The 15,950-nt window shown below is 39.9% G+C and overlaps 1 protein-coding gene across 7 annotated transcripts in view; it reads right to left on the bottom strand.

Annotated features, from left to right (window-relative positions):
* The window catches only part of SUGCT (succinyl-CoA:glutarate-CoA transferase), a 763,763-nt gene that overhangs the window by 286,086 nt on the left and 461,727 nt on the right, over positions 1-15,950 (bottom strand). The window contains exons 13-14 of one of the 7 annotated variants that reach the window (XM_025292044.3): positions 10,155-10,267; positions 8,482-9,173 (exon numbers count right to left, since the gene is read on the bottom strand). The exons of 5 other annotated variants lie outside the window; for them this stretch is intronic. In XM_025292044.3, coding sequence (XP_025147829.2) covers positions 10,166-10,267 — 102 coding nt within the window. In that variant the 3' untranslated portion in view covers positions 8,482-9,173; positions 10,155-10,165. Of the gene's footprint in view, positions 1-8,481; positions 9,174-10,154; positions 10,268-15,950 lie in introns of those variants that run through there. One more of the 7 variants, XM_025292045.3, reaches the window with a different exon arrangement.

The following is a 15,950-nucleotide window of genomic DNA, read 5'->3' on the forward strand; positions in this document are numbered from 1 at the left end:
GGGAAACTAAGATCCCACATGCTTTGGGGCAACTAAGCCCACACTCCCCAAAGAAAGATCCTGTATGATGCAACTAAGACCCAGTGCAGCCAAAAATGAATAAAAATTTTAAATGGAGAGCAGTCATTATATTCTCCTGGTTACAGTGCTCCCATGACTTCCCATCTCCAGCTGAATAAAATCCAATCTGCTTAGCATGTTGGTGAAGGCCCTTCATAAGCCAGCTAGAAACTATCACTCTAGGCTTGCTCCACTCTCCACTGAATGGACTTCAGCCTCTCAACAGGCTCTGCTTTCTTAAGTCACACACAGGACCACTCCTTCACTCTCAGTTCAATTCAGTCTCTCAGTCGTGTCCGACTCTTTGTGACCCCATGAATCGCAGCATGCCAGGCCTCCCTGTCCATCACAAACTCTCGGACTTCACTCAGACTCAAGTCCATCGAGTCAGTGATGCCATCCAGCCATCTCATCCTCTGTCGTCTGCTTCTCCTCCTGCCCCCAATGCCTCCCAGCATCAGAGTCTTTTCCAATGAGTCAACTCTTCCCATGAGGTGGCCAAAGTACTGGAGTTTAAGCTTCAGCATCATTCCCTCCAAAGAAATCCCAGGGCTGATCTCCTTCAGAATGGACTGGTTGGATCTCCTTGCAGTCCAAGGGACTCTCAAGAGTCTTCTCCAACACCACAGTTCAAAAGCATCAATTCTTCGGCGCTCAGCCTTCTTCACAGTCCAACTCTCACATCCATACATGACCACAGGAAAAACCATAGCCTTGACTAGACGGACCTTTGTTGGCAAAGTAATGTCTCTGCTTTTCAATATGTTATCTAGGTTGGTCATAACTTGCCTTCCAAGGAGTAAGCGTCTTTTAATTTCATGGCTGCAGTCACCATCTGCAGTCATTTTGGAGCCCAAAAAAATTAAGTCTGACACTGTTTCCACTGTTTCCCCATCTATTTCCCATGAAGTGATGGGACCAGATGCCATGATCTTCGTTTTCTGAATGTTGAGCTTTAAGCCAACTTTTTCACTCTCCACTTTCACTTTCATCAAGAGGGTCTTTAGTTCCTCTTCACTTTCTGCCATAAGGGTGGTGTCATCTACATATCTGAGATTATTGCTATTTCTCCCGGCAATCTTGATTCCAGCTTGTGCTTCTTCCAGTCCAGCATTTCTCATGATGTACTGTGCATAAAAGTTAAATAAGCAGGGTGACAATATACAGCCTTGACGTACTCCTTTTCCTATTTGGAACCAGTCTGTTGTTCCATGTCCAATTCTAACTGTTGCTTCCTGACCTGCATACAGATTTCTCAAGAGGCAGATCAGGTGGTCTGGTATTCCCATCTCTTTCAGAATTTTCCACAGTTTATTGTGATCCACACAGTCAAAGGCTTTGGCATAGTCAATAAAGCAGAAATAGATGTTTTTCTGGAACTCTCTTGCATTTTCCATGATCCAGCGGAGGTTGGCAATTTGATCTCTGGCTCCTCTGCCTTTTCTAAAACCAGCTTGAATATCAGGAAGTTCACAGTTCATGTATTGCTGAAGCCTGGCTTGGAGAATTTTAAGTATGACTTTACTAGCGTATGAGATGAGTTCAATTGTGCGGTAGTTTGAACATTCTTTGGCATTGCCTTTCTTTGGGATTGGAATGAAAACTGCCCTTTTCCAGTCCTGTGGCCACTGCTGAGTTTTCCAAATTTGCTGGCATATTGAGTGCAGCACTTTCACAGCATCATCTTTCAGGATTTGGAATAGCTCCACTGGAACTCCATCACCTCCACTAGCTTTGTTCATAGTGATGCTTTCTAAGGCCCACTTGACTTCACATTCCAGGATGTCTGGCTCTAGGTCAGTGATCACACCATCGTGATTATCTGGGTCATGAAGATCTTTTTTGTACAGTTCTTCTGTGTATTCTTGCCACCTCTTCTTAATATCTTCTGCTTCTGTTAGGTCCATACCATTTCTGTCCTTTATTGAGCCCATCTTTGCATGAAATGTTCCCTTGGTATCTCTAATTTTCTTGAAGAGATCCCTAGTCTTTCCCATTCTGTTGTTTTCCTCTATTTCTTTGCATTGATTACTGAAGAAGGCTTTCTTATCTCTCCTTGCTATTCTTTGGAACTCTGCATTCATATGCTTTTATCTTTCCTTTTCTCCTTTGCTTTTCGCTTCTCTTCTTTTCACAGCTATTTGTAAGGCCTCCCCAGACAGCCATTTTGCTTTTTTGCATTTCTTTTCCATGGGGATGGTCTTGATCCCTGTCTCCTGTACAATGTCATGAACCTCTATCCATAGTTCATCAGGCACTCTATCTATCAGATCTAGGCCCTTAAATCTATTTCTCACTTCCACTGTATAACCATAAGGGATTTGATTTAGGTCATACCTGAATGGTCTAGTGGTTTTCCCTACTTTCTTCAATTTAAGTCTGAATTTGGCAATAAGGAGTTCATGATATGAGCCACAGTCAGCTCCTGGTCTTGTTTTTGTTGACTGTATAGAGCTTCTCCATCTTTGGCTGCAAAAAATATAATCAATCTGATTTCGGTGTTGACCATCTGGTGATGTCCATGTGTAGAGTCTTCTCTTGTGTTGTTGGAAGAGGGTGTTTGCTATGACCAGTGCATTTTCTTGGCAAAACTCTATTAGTCTTTGCCCTCCTTCACTCTACCCCCTACTATCTGCTATTGACCACTTTGCCGGACAGGCAAACACACAAACATCTCTCAGTATTTACCTTTCTATCCTATGAAGTATATCTTAGCTTCTGTACCTTTATAGTGTTGTTATCCCAACTTCAGTGCTTTCCAAAGAACTTGTCCCTTTTCTTATTAATATTAATGCTCTTTTTCCTCGATTTTTGACTGTGCTGCATGGCATGCAGGGTTTTACCCTGATCAGTGATTGAACCCTGTGCCACCTTCAGTGGGGGTTCAGTCCTATCCGCTGGACTGCCAGGGAGGTCCCATTAATGCCCTTTTATATAAGGTCTCCCTCTGGACTGAGCTGCTTAATTATCCAAACGTCTCTTTCATCCTCCATCGCCTAGTGCCCTGACAACCCTGCATGGTGCCTGGTATATATAATGTTTGTTGAATCACAAAAAAATAAGTAAGCACATAAAATTCAAAAGAAGTTTTAAGCCCTGAAATTGAAATATCAATATTAAAAAAAAACTAGGCTACACATAGGGAAAGTGTTCAAATAGGTCAAAATCTTCTAAGGCAGAGAGAGGAAAACAGGTGGGTATGGAGTTGACTCGGGTGGAACGTAAAATGAGTTCTTGTTCGTTTCCTCAGATCAGACTTGAAATTATGCTCAACAACCTAACTCTCTGTATTCATGACCATCATCTTGCACCAGCATAGCATCGCTCCTGAGAAGTAAATCTGACCCTGAAATTCTTGCCCCTGAAAACGCATTTCAAAAGCTTGAAATGCGTTAATGCGGTGGCTGCAGGTGTTGCTCGGCCCAGCAGAGGGCGCATAGCCCCCAACACCGAGTAAGGAGGGTCAAGGAAGCCCGCGGGGCGGGGGTGAAGTTGTTCAAGGAACCATAGCCTCCAAATCCAGGCCAACGCACTGACCTCCTGTCCTCGCCTGCTCCCCGGCACTCTGTTCTATTCTTCCCACTCACAATGAGGTGTTAGTGAACTTCCAGATCTCAAGCACACCAGTTTTGCAGCAAATGGGAAGAGGGCAAAGGGGAGGCTGTTCACTGAGGGGTGTGATAATTTCTTGGAAAAGGGAACTTTAACTCCCTCCTACTGAGCATCATGGCTTACAGAAAGCATCCCAAACTGGTTCTATCTTACAATCTGATTCCTTTCCTTTGAAAGTGGATAGGGGATTCAGAATGCCCCTCCCTCAACTGGAAGGAAAATTATTTTCTGCCCTTAATGATTTAGCATAGATATTTTAGGCTTCAGAAGAGTTACACTAAGGTCATCAAGCTATTAAAAGGATGAATGGGGGTAAACTCCTTCCCTTGAATATATATTTACATTTTATGAGGGATAACTAGTAGAAGAGGAGGGGAACAATATGCCATCCTCTCACATTCTAAAGACAGATGCTTCTAGTGTCCAACTTCAGAGTAACGGCCAGTGATCTGGGAAGACAAGCTGAAAATTAATAATATACCAGATTCAAGTCACTCTCAAGGAACCCACAACCATCCCCACTTTGCTTTGTTTGAGGAGAACAGAGTAACATCACAGTCCTTATGGGGAGCTTGTTTGTCTGCTATTAACCCCAAAACCTGTTGAGAGGAGGCAGATAGAAAAAGCTACTTGTTAACACCCAGAAAGGGCACACAGAGTATTATTGTCTTATCCCTTCAAAATACACCTCAGGCAGAGAGGAGACATCTTCGTGGAATCTCGTTCCTGCATTGAGGAGGCCCTGTTCTCTCCTGTGCAAGGGTCTAGGAAGCAGAATGGGAACTGACTGACAGAAGGCTGTGGGTGCTTCCAGCTGCCTGGAGAAGGGAGTAGAGAGCTGGGGAGTGGTGAAGGACCACCATTTATACAGACTGAAAGTCCTAGAACCATCTAAACTCAGAAGAAAACCTCAAGTGAACCAACTTGCAATCCTACTTTTCAGTATAAAAGCCTAGTGTAACTCCCCGTAAATCATGCTAAGCAGTGTGATTTTATCTTGATGTCTTAAGAAGCCATTGAAGAATTTTAAACAGGAAGTGATATGATTAGGTTTGCACGTTGGAATGATCACGCTAGAAACAGCAGACGATGGAGCAGGCTTATACATATCAAATATGAAATGTTAAATTAGATGTCATGCTTATTAATTAGCATAAGGCATAGCAAGACCATGACTTGAATTTTGAAAAACAGGACATACTAAACGAGACTGGGATGTTTCTTCCATTTCTAGCCTACTTATCTTGCCCTAGACCCAAGTTCCCCTGCCTTGCACAGGCTTAAGGGCCATCATTTATACAGACTGCAAGTCCTAGAACCATCTAAACTCAGAGTAAAATCTCAAGGGAACTGACTTGCAATCCTACTTTTCAATATAGAGGTATCATTTGTTATACAGGAACTTAATTTTAATCTCACAAATATTTTTGGCTTTTCCAATTGTTGAAACCATCACACAAGATTCTGCTAGGAATTCTGAGATGAATAAAATGCAATCTCTGTCTTCTAGAAACTCAAAGACTATTTCAAATCAAGTAAAAAAGAAAACACTTTTTTTCTATTGAGTTATCTTGGGCAAATAAAAATACTAAGAAAATTACTTTTTTAATTATGTATTTGGGTGGTGGAGTGGTAAAGAATCTGCCTGCCAATGCAGGAGACCTAAGTGATGTGGGCTCTATCCCTGGGGTGGGAAGATTCCCTAAAGGAGAAAATGGCAACCCACTCCAGTATTCTTGCCTGGGAAATTCCATGGACAGAGTCACAACTGAGAGGTGGACACAACTGAGTGACTAATACTTTCACACTTTCTGAGTAAATATATACCCATAGCTTAAGGGTAGACCTATAATTAAATCCTGTATTATAACACACAAGACTGGGGGAGAAAGGAACACTACTTCACTCAATAAAGTTGAACTGCGATTATCTAAAGGTGAACCCATGCTTAAAATCCTCAGTATTGTGGTATGAAGAGGTCTATGAAATAAATTAACATTTTTAGTTTCAGTGCAAAATTGAAATAGTTTGTTTATAAAAGCTGAAGGAAGTATTTCTAATTTAATATGCTAGATGTTTTAAATGAAAACTTTTGGGCAAAGGGCAATTCTGGATTTTTAAATATACTTTGAATTTGGCCATTTGAATGTTTAGATCTTATTTTGCAGAATATTTTACAGACTTTGGCTTTCTTCAGCAGAGGGGCTGCCATTCAATACTGGAAGGGAAAAGAGTGAGGTTACTGTGATCCTCCACATCATGGAATTTTGTGTTAATGAACCACAATGTGAAGCCAAAGTTTTGTGTGGTTAACATCATTATTTCCATAACAGACTCAAACCCTACAGAAAAATGCTTCAAAGCAGTATAATTTTGTCACTCAGAAATCCACTGCACTAACACCACAGAGATTTGTGGCGAAGACATACATACTCGGTGGTTACAGTCCACAAGGGCAGCCTGGTGTCCACAGGTCCACAGTTTCTCCCTGTGGTTCCTGATCTAATGAGTTAGGAGCTTCAGTCAGCACAACATAGAAGATAAACTTGAATAACAAGGAAATTTTACAGTGTACCTCCAGAGGTAACACACTACATATTTCCAGTTTCTGCAATTATTACCCTGAAAGCTGTTTGGTTCTTTTCATATCATCCAAGGTCAGGATCCTTCATATGGGCTTGGACTTGTTTGTTTCTCTACTATCATGAGCAGTTCTGAATTTCATGTAAATATGTCACCTAAAAAACTCAGCCCCTTTCTCCTCTTCTATACTAGAATTGGCTTCAGATTCATAGAATGTCATGTATGTTGTTATACTAAAATGACAGTGATACATGCTGTTTCAACCAAGAAATACTGGAACAGAGTATTGAACATAAGTCCTAAAAAATGTACTTAAATACTATGAATATCAAACTAAAGATGGATTTTTTTTTTTTTCAGGTCAAGACAGCACTTTATTCAACCTTTTAAACTGTCTTTAATCAGAGAATTTTGAGCTCCATCCTCACTCCATGGGCATACCTTTAAACACATGAACACTTATTTAATTGAACCTAATCCACAAAACTTAGGAAGACAAACACCTCTACCTTGATTCTTTAGAAATTCTGAATGTGTATGTCTCTTGACAAAGAAAAGAAAAGTGAACTTATTTACAAAACAGAAACAAACTCACAGACATAGAAAACAAAATTATGGTTACCAAAAGGAAAAGTGCTGCTGCTGGTGCTAAGTCGCTTCAGTCGTGTCCAACTCTGTGCGACCCCATAGACAGCAGCCCACCAGGTTCCCCTGTCCCTGGGATTCTCAAGGCAAGAACACTGGAGTGGGTTGCCATTTCCTTCTCCAATGCATGAAAGTGAAAAGTGAGAGTGAAGGGGAGTGAGGGAAAAATAAATTAGGAGTTTGATGTTAGCAGATACAAACTACTGTATATAAAACAGATAAACAACAAAGTCCTAATAGCACAGGGGACTATATTTAATATCCTGTACTGGAGTTTCAGCTTTAGCATCAGTCCTTCCAATGAACACCCAAGACTGATCTCCTTTAGGATGGACTGGTTGGATCTCCTTGCAGTCCAAGGGACTCTCAAGAGTCTTCTCCAACACCACAGTTAAAAAGCATCATTTCTTCAGCGCTCAGCTTTCTTCACAGTCCAACTCTCACATCCATACATGACCACTGGAAACACCATAGCCTTGACTAGATGGACCTTTGTTGGCAAAGTAATGTCTCTGCTTTTCAATATGTTATCTAGGTTGGTCATAACTTTCCTTCCAAGGAGTAAGCGTCTTTTAATTTCATGGCTGCAATCATCATATGCAATGATTTTGGAGCCCCCCAAAATAAAGTCTGCCACTGTTCCCACTGTTTCCCCATCTATTTCCCATGAAGTGATGGGACCAGATGCCATGATCTTCATTTTCTGAATGTTGAGCTTTAAGCCAACTTTTTCAGTCTCCTCTTTCACTTTCATCAAGAGGCTTTTGAGTTCCTCTTCACTTTCTGTCATAAGGGTGGTGTCATCTGCATATCTGAGGTTATTGATATTTCTCCTGGCAAACTTGATTCCAGCTTGTACTTCTTCCAGCCCAGCGTTTTTCATGATGTACTCTGCATATAAGTTAAATAAGCATGGTGACAATATACAGCCTTGACATACTCCTTTTCCTATTTGGAACCAGTCTGTTGTTCCATGTGCAATTCTAACTGTTGCTTCCTGACCTGCATATAGGTTCTCAAGAGGCAGGTCAGGTGGTCTGGTATTCCCATCTCTTAAAGAATTTTCCACAGTTTATTGTGATCCACACAGTCAAAGGCTTTGGCATATAGTCAATAAAGCAGAAATAGATGTTTTTCTGAAACTCTCTTGCTTTTTCCATGATCCAGCGGATGTTGGCAATTTGATCTCTGAGTGTTCATTGGAAGGACTGAGACTAAAGCTGAAACTCCAATACATTGGCCACCTCATGCAAAGAGCTGACTCATTGGAAAAGATTCTGATGCTGGGAGGGATTGGGGGCAGGTGGAGAAGGGGACGACAGAGATGGCTGGATGGCATCACCAACTCAATGGACATGAGTTTGAGTGAACTCCGGGGATTGGTGATGGACAGGGAGGCCTGGCATGCTGCAATTCAGGGAGTCACAAAGAGTTGGACACAACTGAGCAACTGAACTGAACTGAACTGAATAAACCATAATGGAAAAGAATACAAAAAAGAATATATATATATATAAGAGAATCACTTTGCTGTATATCAGAAACTAAAACAACATTATAAATCAACTATACTTCAATTTAAAAGAAAAGAAAGGAAAAAAGGGACTGCTTAAGAGGGGGACTCTAGAAATCTGGAATTATACTAGTGAACAGAGATATTTTAATCTATTATGTATTATATACAAGCTGGTACGCTTAGGGAAACTTGACTTTAGAAATGAAAAACAATTGGGTTTTAAGTTTGTTTCTAGAAGGGACAAGACAATCTTGGAAAAAAAAATCAGATGGAGAGTTTGGGGGAAGAGAAAGAAGACTTGCAATCAATAAGATTACATGTATTACTTAGAATCATGCTTATACAGGAAATCTTGTAAAACAAACCCATCTGGCAGGGAACTGAGCCTTCTGAGGGGACTGGCTTTGGTGCTGAAGTTAATATGACCCCCAAAGCAAAAGCAAGTAAACCACTGCAATTTGGTGTAAACAGCATAGCTATCATCTAACCTCCCACGCTTCATTTCCTCAACTTTAAATAAAGACATTCCTAAATCTCCAATTTATAGTCAACAATCTAATTTCCTAATTAATGAGAATGCACAAGCTACCCACAAACTTCTCAGAAAATTCCCCTGACGCTGTGGCATCCTGTAACAAGGATAACAAGGGGTGGCAGGCAGATCTTAAGCACCAGCTTCTGAGGCTTCCCTGAAAGTGCTGGTTTCAACCTCCTTTTCTTGCATCTGACCACAAACCAGGGCAGCTTCCTGTGGCATCTGAAATGGGGAGCAGGAAACAGAGAGAGCATTTTGTCCAGAAGGAAGTGAGGAGGAAGGTGAGCCAGTTGTCTCTTACGATTCCATCTCTATAGCCACCATCATGTTTAGAGTTGTGGTTGGGAAAGGATACAATCTTAGAGATAATAGAGATGATGATCTCTTTAGAAATCACCACTCCTTTGCTAATATTTTGAAAGTCCAATATGCTCCCTCCCTCCATCTCAGCTTAAAGGAAATAGTTTCAGTTCTATTGGGTTGGCCAAAAAGTTTTCTGCAACTATCTTATGGAGTGGAAAAACTAAAACAAATTTTTTGGCCAACCCAATAGAAGTCATGGATCACATGTGAAAGGTTTGGAAACTGGCACCCTATATGCAATGATGCTGGGTTTGGCATGGTGGTTGACATCTACTGGACAAAGTTACCATCTTACATCACCTTTTTTTTTTACCATCTTCTATTCCAAATAATATCCATATGTATTTCTTACTTTCTGCACATCCCAATAAGCTCCTTTCCAAATAGATGTCTCATTAGATTCCCACTTGCTCTGGCCACTCTGGGTTCGCTATTTCCCTAACACTTTCATGTCTATAAGGACAGCCCCAAAACACTGATCAGAGATTTATTCATGAGATTTATCATTTTTCCTATATACAATTGTATTGAGCATTTTGTTTCTAACTTTTTAAAATTTTTATTAACTTTGTCATAATATAAACACAATTATGATATTATTTAATAAATGTAAGTAAAATTTCCCTTTAGTTAATCTGCCATTTTACTTGTTGGATGATATTTAATAATGATTTCTTTTGTTTGTGCATATTTATGAGATGAGGAAGAACTTTGTATTGGTGAGCTTTAACCAGAATTAGAATTTTAAAACTGAGGACTAAAATACTCTTTACAAATCCTATCATTCGGTAAGTGAAGAACCAAAAGTCTAAAGCCACACTGTGCATAAGGTATTAGTACCTGAAATACAGTTAGTCCAAGCTGAAATGTGTCTCAGGCTTAAAATACACGTTGAAAAGCATCAGAGCCACTAATGGTGACGTCTGCTTTGGCCATTGAGGAGAGAAATGTACCTGGAAGTAAAAGTGGAGTAGCTTGTCAGACTCAGAAGCCATTCTCAAAGCAGTGTCTGCCAGAGTAATTGTAACCAAGCAGGATCCTGTGGAGACCTCCACCAGGATAATGATTAACTTCTCTGTTTTAACCTTTATTCCTTTTCTTGGTCAAAACTTGTTCTCCTCAGGATGGAGGAGTACCAAAAAATGAGAGGAATTGTAACCAAGCAGGACCTTGTGAGGCCTTTCCAAGACAGGCCATCCCTCATATTTGCTTTAGCTCCTCTTTGAAGTACCTAGATAATAGTATTTAATGTAAATTTTCCTATCATTTTGCAGACGTGCAAACCCTGAAACAAATGGGAGAACTACCTGATGACCAAGAGCACACAGCCCCAGGCCTCCTGGAGCCTAAGGACTGATAATGTTAAGTACAGGGACAGGACCCTGATGCCTGTTAACCTGTAACACCACCCTGCTGCCTCACCATCAGCCAGAGAATTGCACACAAGCCCATCACACATCCTGCAAATCATCTTCCCTCACCTGCCCTTTAAAAAGGCATTCCAGAAATCCTTCGATGAGCATGAGGCTTTTCAGGGCATGAGCCACCTTTTCTCCTTTCATGGTCCTGCAATAATAAACATTTCTCTGCTCCAAACTCAAAAAACTCATCTTAGATGACATAAACCTACAGTATCAATACAGTTAACTAGTGTAAATGTATTTGCTCTTCCTCATGTATTTTATTTTCTCTAGCTTACTTTATTTTAAAATACAGTATATAATAGATATAATATAAAAAATATATGTTAATAAGCTAGTTTGTTGTTAGTAAGGCTTCCATTCAACAAAAGGCCATTAGTAGTTAAATTTTGGGTGGCAGGGTCAAAAGTTACAGGTAGATTTTGGACCTCATGGGATATTGACACCCCTAACACTCATGTAATTCAAGGTCAACTGTGAGTTCTGTGGTTCAACTACCCTGTCACATTGCTACACTTTGAGAAACAGCTGAGGATATAAGTATGAATTTAAATAGCCGATATCTTGACATGTAGCACTATTTAGACCTATGCAGAGATCTGGACCAGCAAGGGTAGTTTCACTCTAGTGGACAAAAAACCACTTGTCTGTGAGAAACCATGGTAGAGATAGAGAAAAGGCAGTCGTGGACTGGTAAGACTTCAGTATTTTTTTCTAAGCTTTTTGGATAAAATAAAGCACAGAATTTTGGAGGACTAATTGATGGAGAAGAGAGATGATTATTTTTATCCCAAAGATTAATTGGAAAAATAAGGAAAGTATTTTCATCAGTTAGGATAAGCTAGATTATGCTACAGTCAGTTCAGTCATTCAGTCATGCCTGACTCTTTGCAACCCCATGGACTGCGGCATGCCAGGCTTCCCTGTCCATCACCAACTCTCAGAGCTTACTCAAACTAAGTCCATTGAGTCAGTGATGCCATCCAAACATTTTATCCTCTGTTTTCCCCTTCTCCTCCTGCCTTCAATCTTTCCCATCATCAGGGAACAGAAACAATGGCTTAAAACAACCAAGATTCATTTCTTCCCCACGCCAAACGACAACTTTGGGTCCATAGTGGACTCTGCTCTGTTTAATCACTCAGGAACTCAAGTTGACAGAGAAGCATCATTTCAAGCATTTACCAGTCCACTGTGCCAAAGAGAATGAGTACCCTGTAGGGTCTCCGACTGGATATTAAATGCTTTGTCCTAAGAATGACATACCCTCTGTTCACATTTTGCCCAGATCAAGTCACATGGTCCCATTCCCACTATAAGAAAGCCAGGAAGTACAAGTCTATCATGTTACCAGGAGGCAGGAAGCTGAGAATATTTGGTAAACAGCACTGCTGACTACCACATGACCTTATTTGCACACCAAGCTTATAAAGTAGATCACACTTGTTATAATAAATTGAATTATATCTGACTGAAACAGATCTGATGAAAAACAGTTTTTTACTAAAACAAGTCTGATAAAGGTTGATTAGAATCACAAAAAGATATGAGATATTCCCTCACATTCTACCTACCTGCTGTTTAACTTAAAACAGTCTCAAAGGTCATGTGCCTCAGTTTTTCTATCCAGAAATGGGTGGCATTAATTCATCCAATTATCAAATATTCATTTAACATCCATTGGATATAGGCACTTGGCCACAGTGGTAATATAGAAATTAAAAGGAAAAACTGCATGATCCTTAACCTCATGAATTTTATAACATATTTATCACTAGTGATAAAAAGGGATTCTAAATAATGGAACATGGTAATATAGGTATGGATAAACATCATGTGAAAATTACTAAGACTTTCACTAATCTGTTCAATGCACTGGTATATGAGTCCCTAAATTAGGGAGGCAATGGAGAAGGTAACTGATAGAGAAGGCAAGGAAGAGGAGAACTAAATGAACACTTTAATTCCTAAATATAATAGACTGAGAAAAGATCTCACCCATCCTTGAATACTGGACCTCAATCAGGCAATGAAATATATGTTCAAGTATTAAAAAACAGGTAAAATTGAAGCTGTCAGCGTAGAGTCCATTCACAGAAGTGAAGACTTATGTTTTCTTAACCAGCTGATAGGACCTTAAAACATTTTCCTTTGACTTCCTAAGTATTTGACTTAGAATGCTTTGTACATATTTAAATAATCCAATTTCCTAAACAACTATGAAAACTTACATTGGCAGCTACAACATGCAACATGACCAAAATGCTCTCTATACATTCACGAAAGCACTGGAGATCTTTGTCTGTGCCTCTGTGGCCCTTTTAACATCAGTAAGATATCAACGTGGCTTCCAAGGATGTGGTAGACTCACAATGCCTACTGTAGTTTTATTTTTTAGCTATTTTTTATTGGAAAGAGTGACTAAACTATTAAAAATTCAAAGGATCCCTTTAAAGCTACAAAGGAAATGTGCAAAAACCCATGAAAAGGATAAGAAATGATTTCTAAATTGAACAGTTTGTTTTATTAACAATAACAAGTAAGTCACATAGTTCGTAAGTCCTCCCAGATGAGACATCTGTGGGATTCTCTGGTCTGAAAAAGAACTCCACCTTATAAACATGTCAGCCATGTTGTGAATAAAAGGAAGATTTCACACTACATGTGAATGTGACTATTAGCCCTGAAACATGTCCAGGATTTAGTGTTATTTTAAGCTGTTTTTTCTTCCAATCATGTGTCCTATTAAGGATATTTTCCCATCAACTTTAGGCAGAGGAAAGGTACCAGTAACTGCTTTTGTTGAACATAAATTGTTTAATCTAGTAAATTTAAGATCATAGGTTATCAACCATTGAAACAAAGTCAGATCCTACCCAGCCCACAAGTATATACAGTCACAGGTATAAGTAGGTATAAATATTAAAATGTTTCAAACTTTGTTAGTATTCTTGCCTGGAAAATTCCATGGATGGAGGAGCCTGATAGGCTACAGTCCATGGGGTTGCAAAGAATTGGACATGACTGAGCAACTTCACTCACTCACTTTTGTTAGTAAAGACTGTCTCTATATCTTGGCTTCCACATTTCATGCTTAATAAGTTGTGGTAGCTGAGTGATTCAGAAGAAGAGAGTGGTGATACAGCTGTAGCTAGTTCAACATTTTCAACATTAAGTTGAAGTTTTATTGTATTCTTCTTTTTATGGCAATAAAGAAAAAGTAGAGGGTGTATCTAGTAGCCCACTGAGCTACACAGCATGGAGTTGCTGAAAGTTTCCAAAGTTTCTCTTTTTCCATGTCCCTGTCTGAGAAGTTCTGTGAGGACTTGTCCTCTGCCTCTTTTTTTTTTTTTCCTTAATTTCTATTGGACTATAGTTGATTTACAATGTTGTGTTAGTTTCAGGTGTACAGCAAAGTGAATCAGTTAGGCATATACATATATCCACTCTTTTTAAGATTCTTTCCCCATGTAGGTCATTACAGAGTACTAAGAGTTCTCTGTGCTATACAATAGGTCCTTATTAGTTATCTATTTTACACATAGTAGTGTGCATATGGAGGGCTTCCCAGGTGGTGCTAGTAGTAAAGAACCTGCCTGCCAATGCAGGAAACTTAAGAGACTCAGGATCTTCCCTGGCAGGAAGATCCCCTGCAGGAGGGCATGGCAATCCACTCCAGTATTCCTGCCTGGAGAATCCCATGGACAGAGGAGCCTGGTGGGCTATAGTCCATAGGGTCGCAAAGAATTGGACATGGCTGAAGCAACTTAGCATAGCACAGCACAGGACAATACAGTCTGTGTGTGTCTTCTGCCTCTTAAACATTGTCGATCTTACCAACCTCAACTTGCTCATTAACTCCTCCCCTCTTTCTACAAAGTGCTTTTCAAGGCTCACAGCCTCTACTCCACTTACTTCTCTGCTCAAGGCATTAATAGATCATAATACTATATTTTTTGTGACCCTATGGACTGTAGAACCCATGGACAATGGAACCTAGTGGGTTAGGGTCCACAGGGTCACAAAGAGTCAGATACAACTGAAGTGACTTAGCATGCACAGCACAATAATACATTCTAGCAGAAATTAAAGAAGCATAATACATTTCCTGAAGCTTCCACAGATGGAAAAGGGGAATGGAAAGAATGCAGCTTTTAGCATCACATGGTTCATTACCTCAAAACATCATGATCTAAGCCAAATAACTTCACCTTTTTTAGGCACCCATTTGCATCAACTATAATATGGAAACTAACAGTTTCATCAGAGAGTTGAGGCAGATAATATATGTTTAAAAGCACCTGTCTAGTTCATTGTAAGTCTTAAAATTATGGGTTTCTTTCTCAGAATAGTAAGTATATGAGAACAGTTTTTTTCCCTCATATCTGATAAAAAAAAATTCCTTCCTTTATTTCATTATCAGTGCCAGTGCCAATGGTTTCTCTAAAGCAAAAATGATTCCATAATGAGACAGAAAAAGAAGGCTGTCAATAAACTACTCCTAGGAGAAAAGATACTTTAAAAATGTGATCTTGGGTGGGATGAATTGAGAAATTGGGACTCACATATATACACTATTGATGATACCATGTATAAAATAAATAACTAATGGAACCTAGCATAGGGAACTCTATTCAATGCTCTGTGGTGACCTAAATGGAAAATAAGTCCAAAAAAAGAGGGGCGGATATCTGTATACCTTGCCCTACAGTAGAAATTAACACAACATTGTAAAGCAACTATACTCCAATAAAATTTTTTTTTAAAATATGTGATCTTCATTCTAAACCTAGCAGAGTAACCTGGGGAGTGGTTGAGGCAAACTTGGGGAAGCCCAAGCCCATGAGACTTTGGGTTCCTGACCCTACTTTAACCAACACAGCTGTACTTCATTCTATTTTATACTGATCACGTGTAAACATTGGATTTAGGAAATGCACCAACGATGGCCAACTTAAGATTTTCTTGTTGGTGCCACAGAGGACCTGACCATAATCCTGTGAAGAGAGAAGGGGTTTCCCAGAAGGGGACAGTTGTTCTCAGTATGAATAAGCCTGGAAAAGTTTCAGAGTAGGACAAGTAAATCTGGGGCCAAAGTTTTGGCCCAGAGTCCCAGCCTGGAGGCCTGAGTGGTTTTGGTGGTGAAGAGCAAGCTACCTGTGCTGTGTGGGGGAGGCTGAGAGAGGTCGGCAGCTGGTCTGAAAAGAGTCTGTGC

This window comes from Bubalus bubalis, chromosome 8, assembly GCF_019923935.1.
Source record: "Bubalus bubalis isolate 160015118507 breed Murrah chromosome 8, NDDB_SH_1, whole genome shotgun sequence".
Lineage (NCBI taxonomy): Eukaryota > Metazoa > Chordata > Mammalia > Artiodactyla > Bovidae > Bubalus > Bubalus bubalis.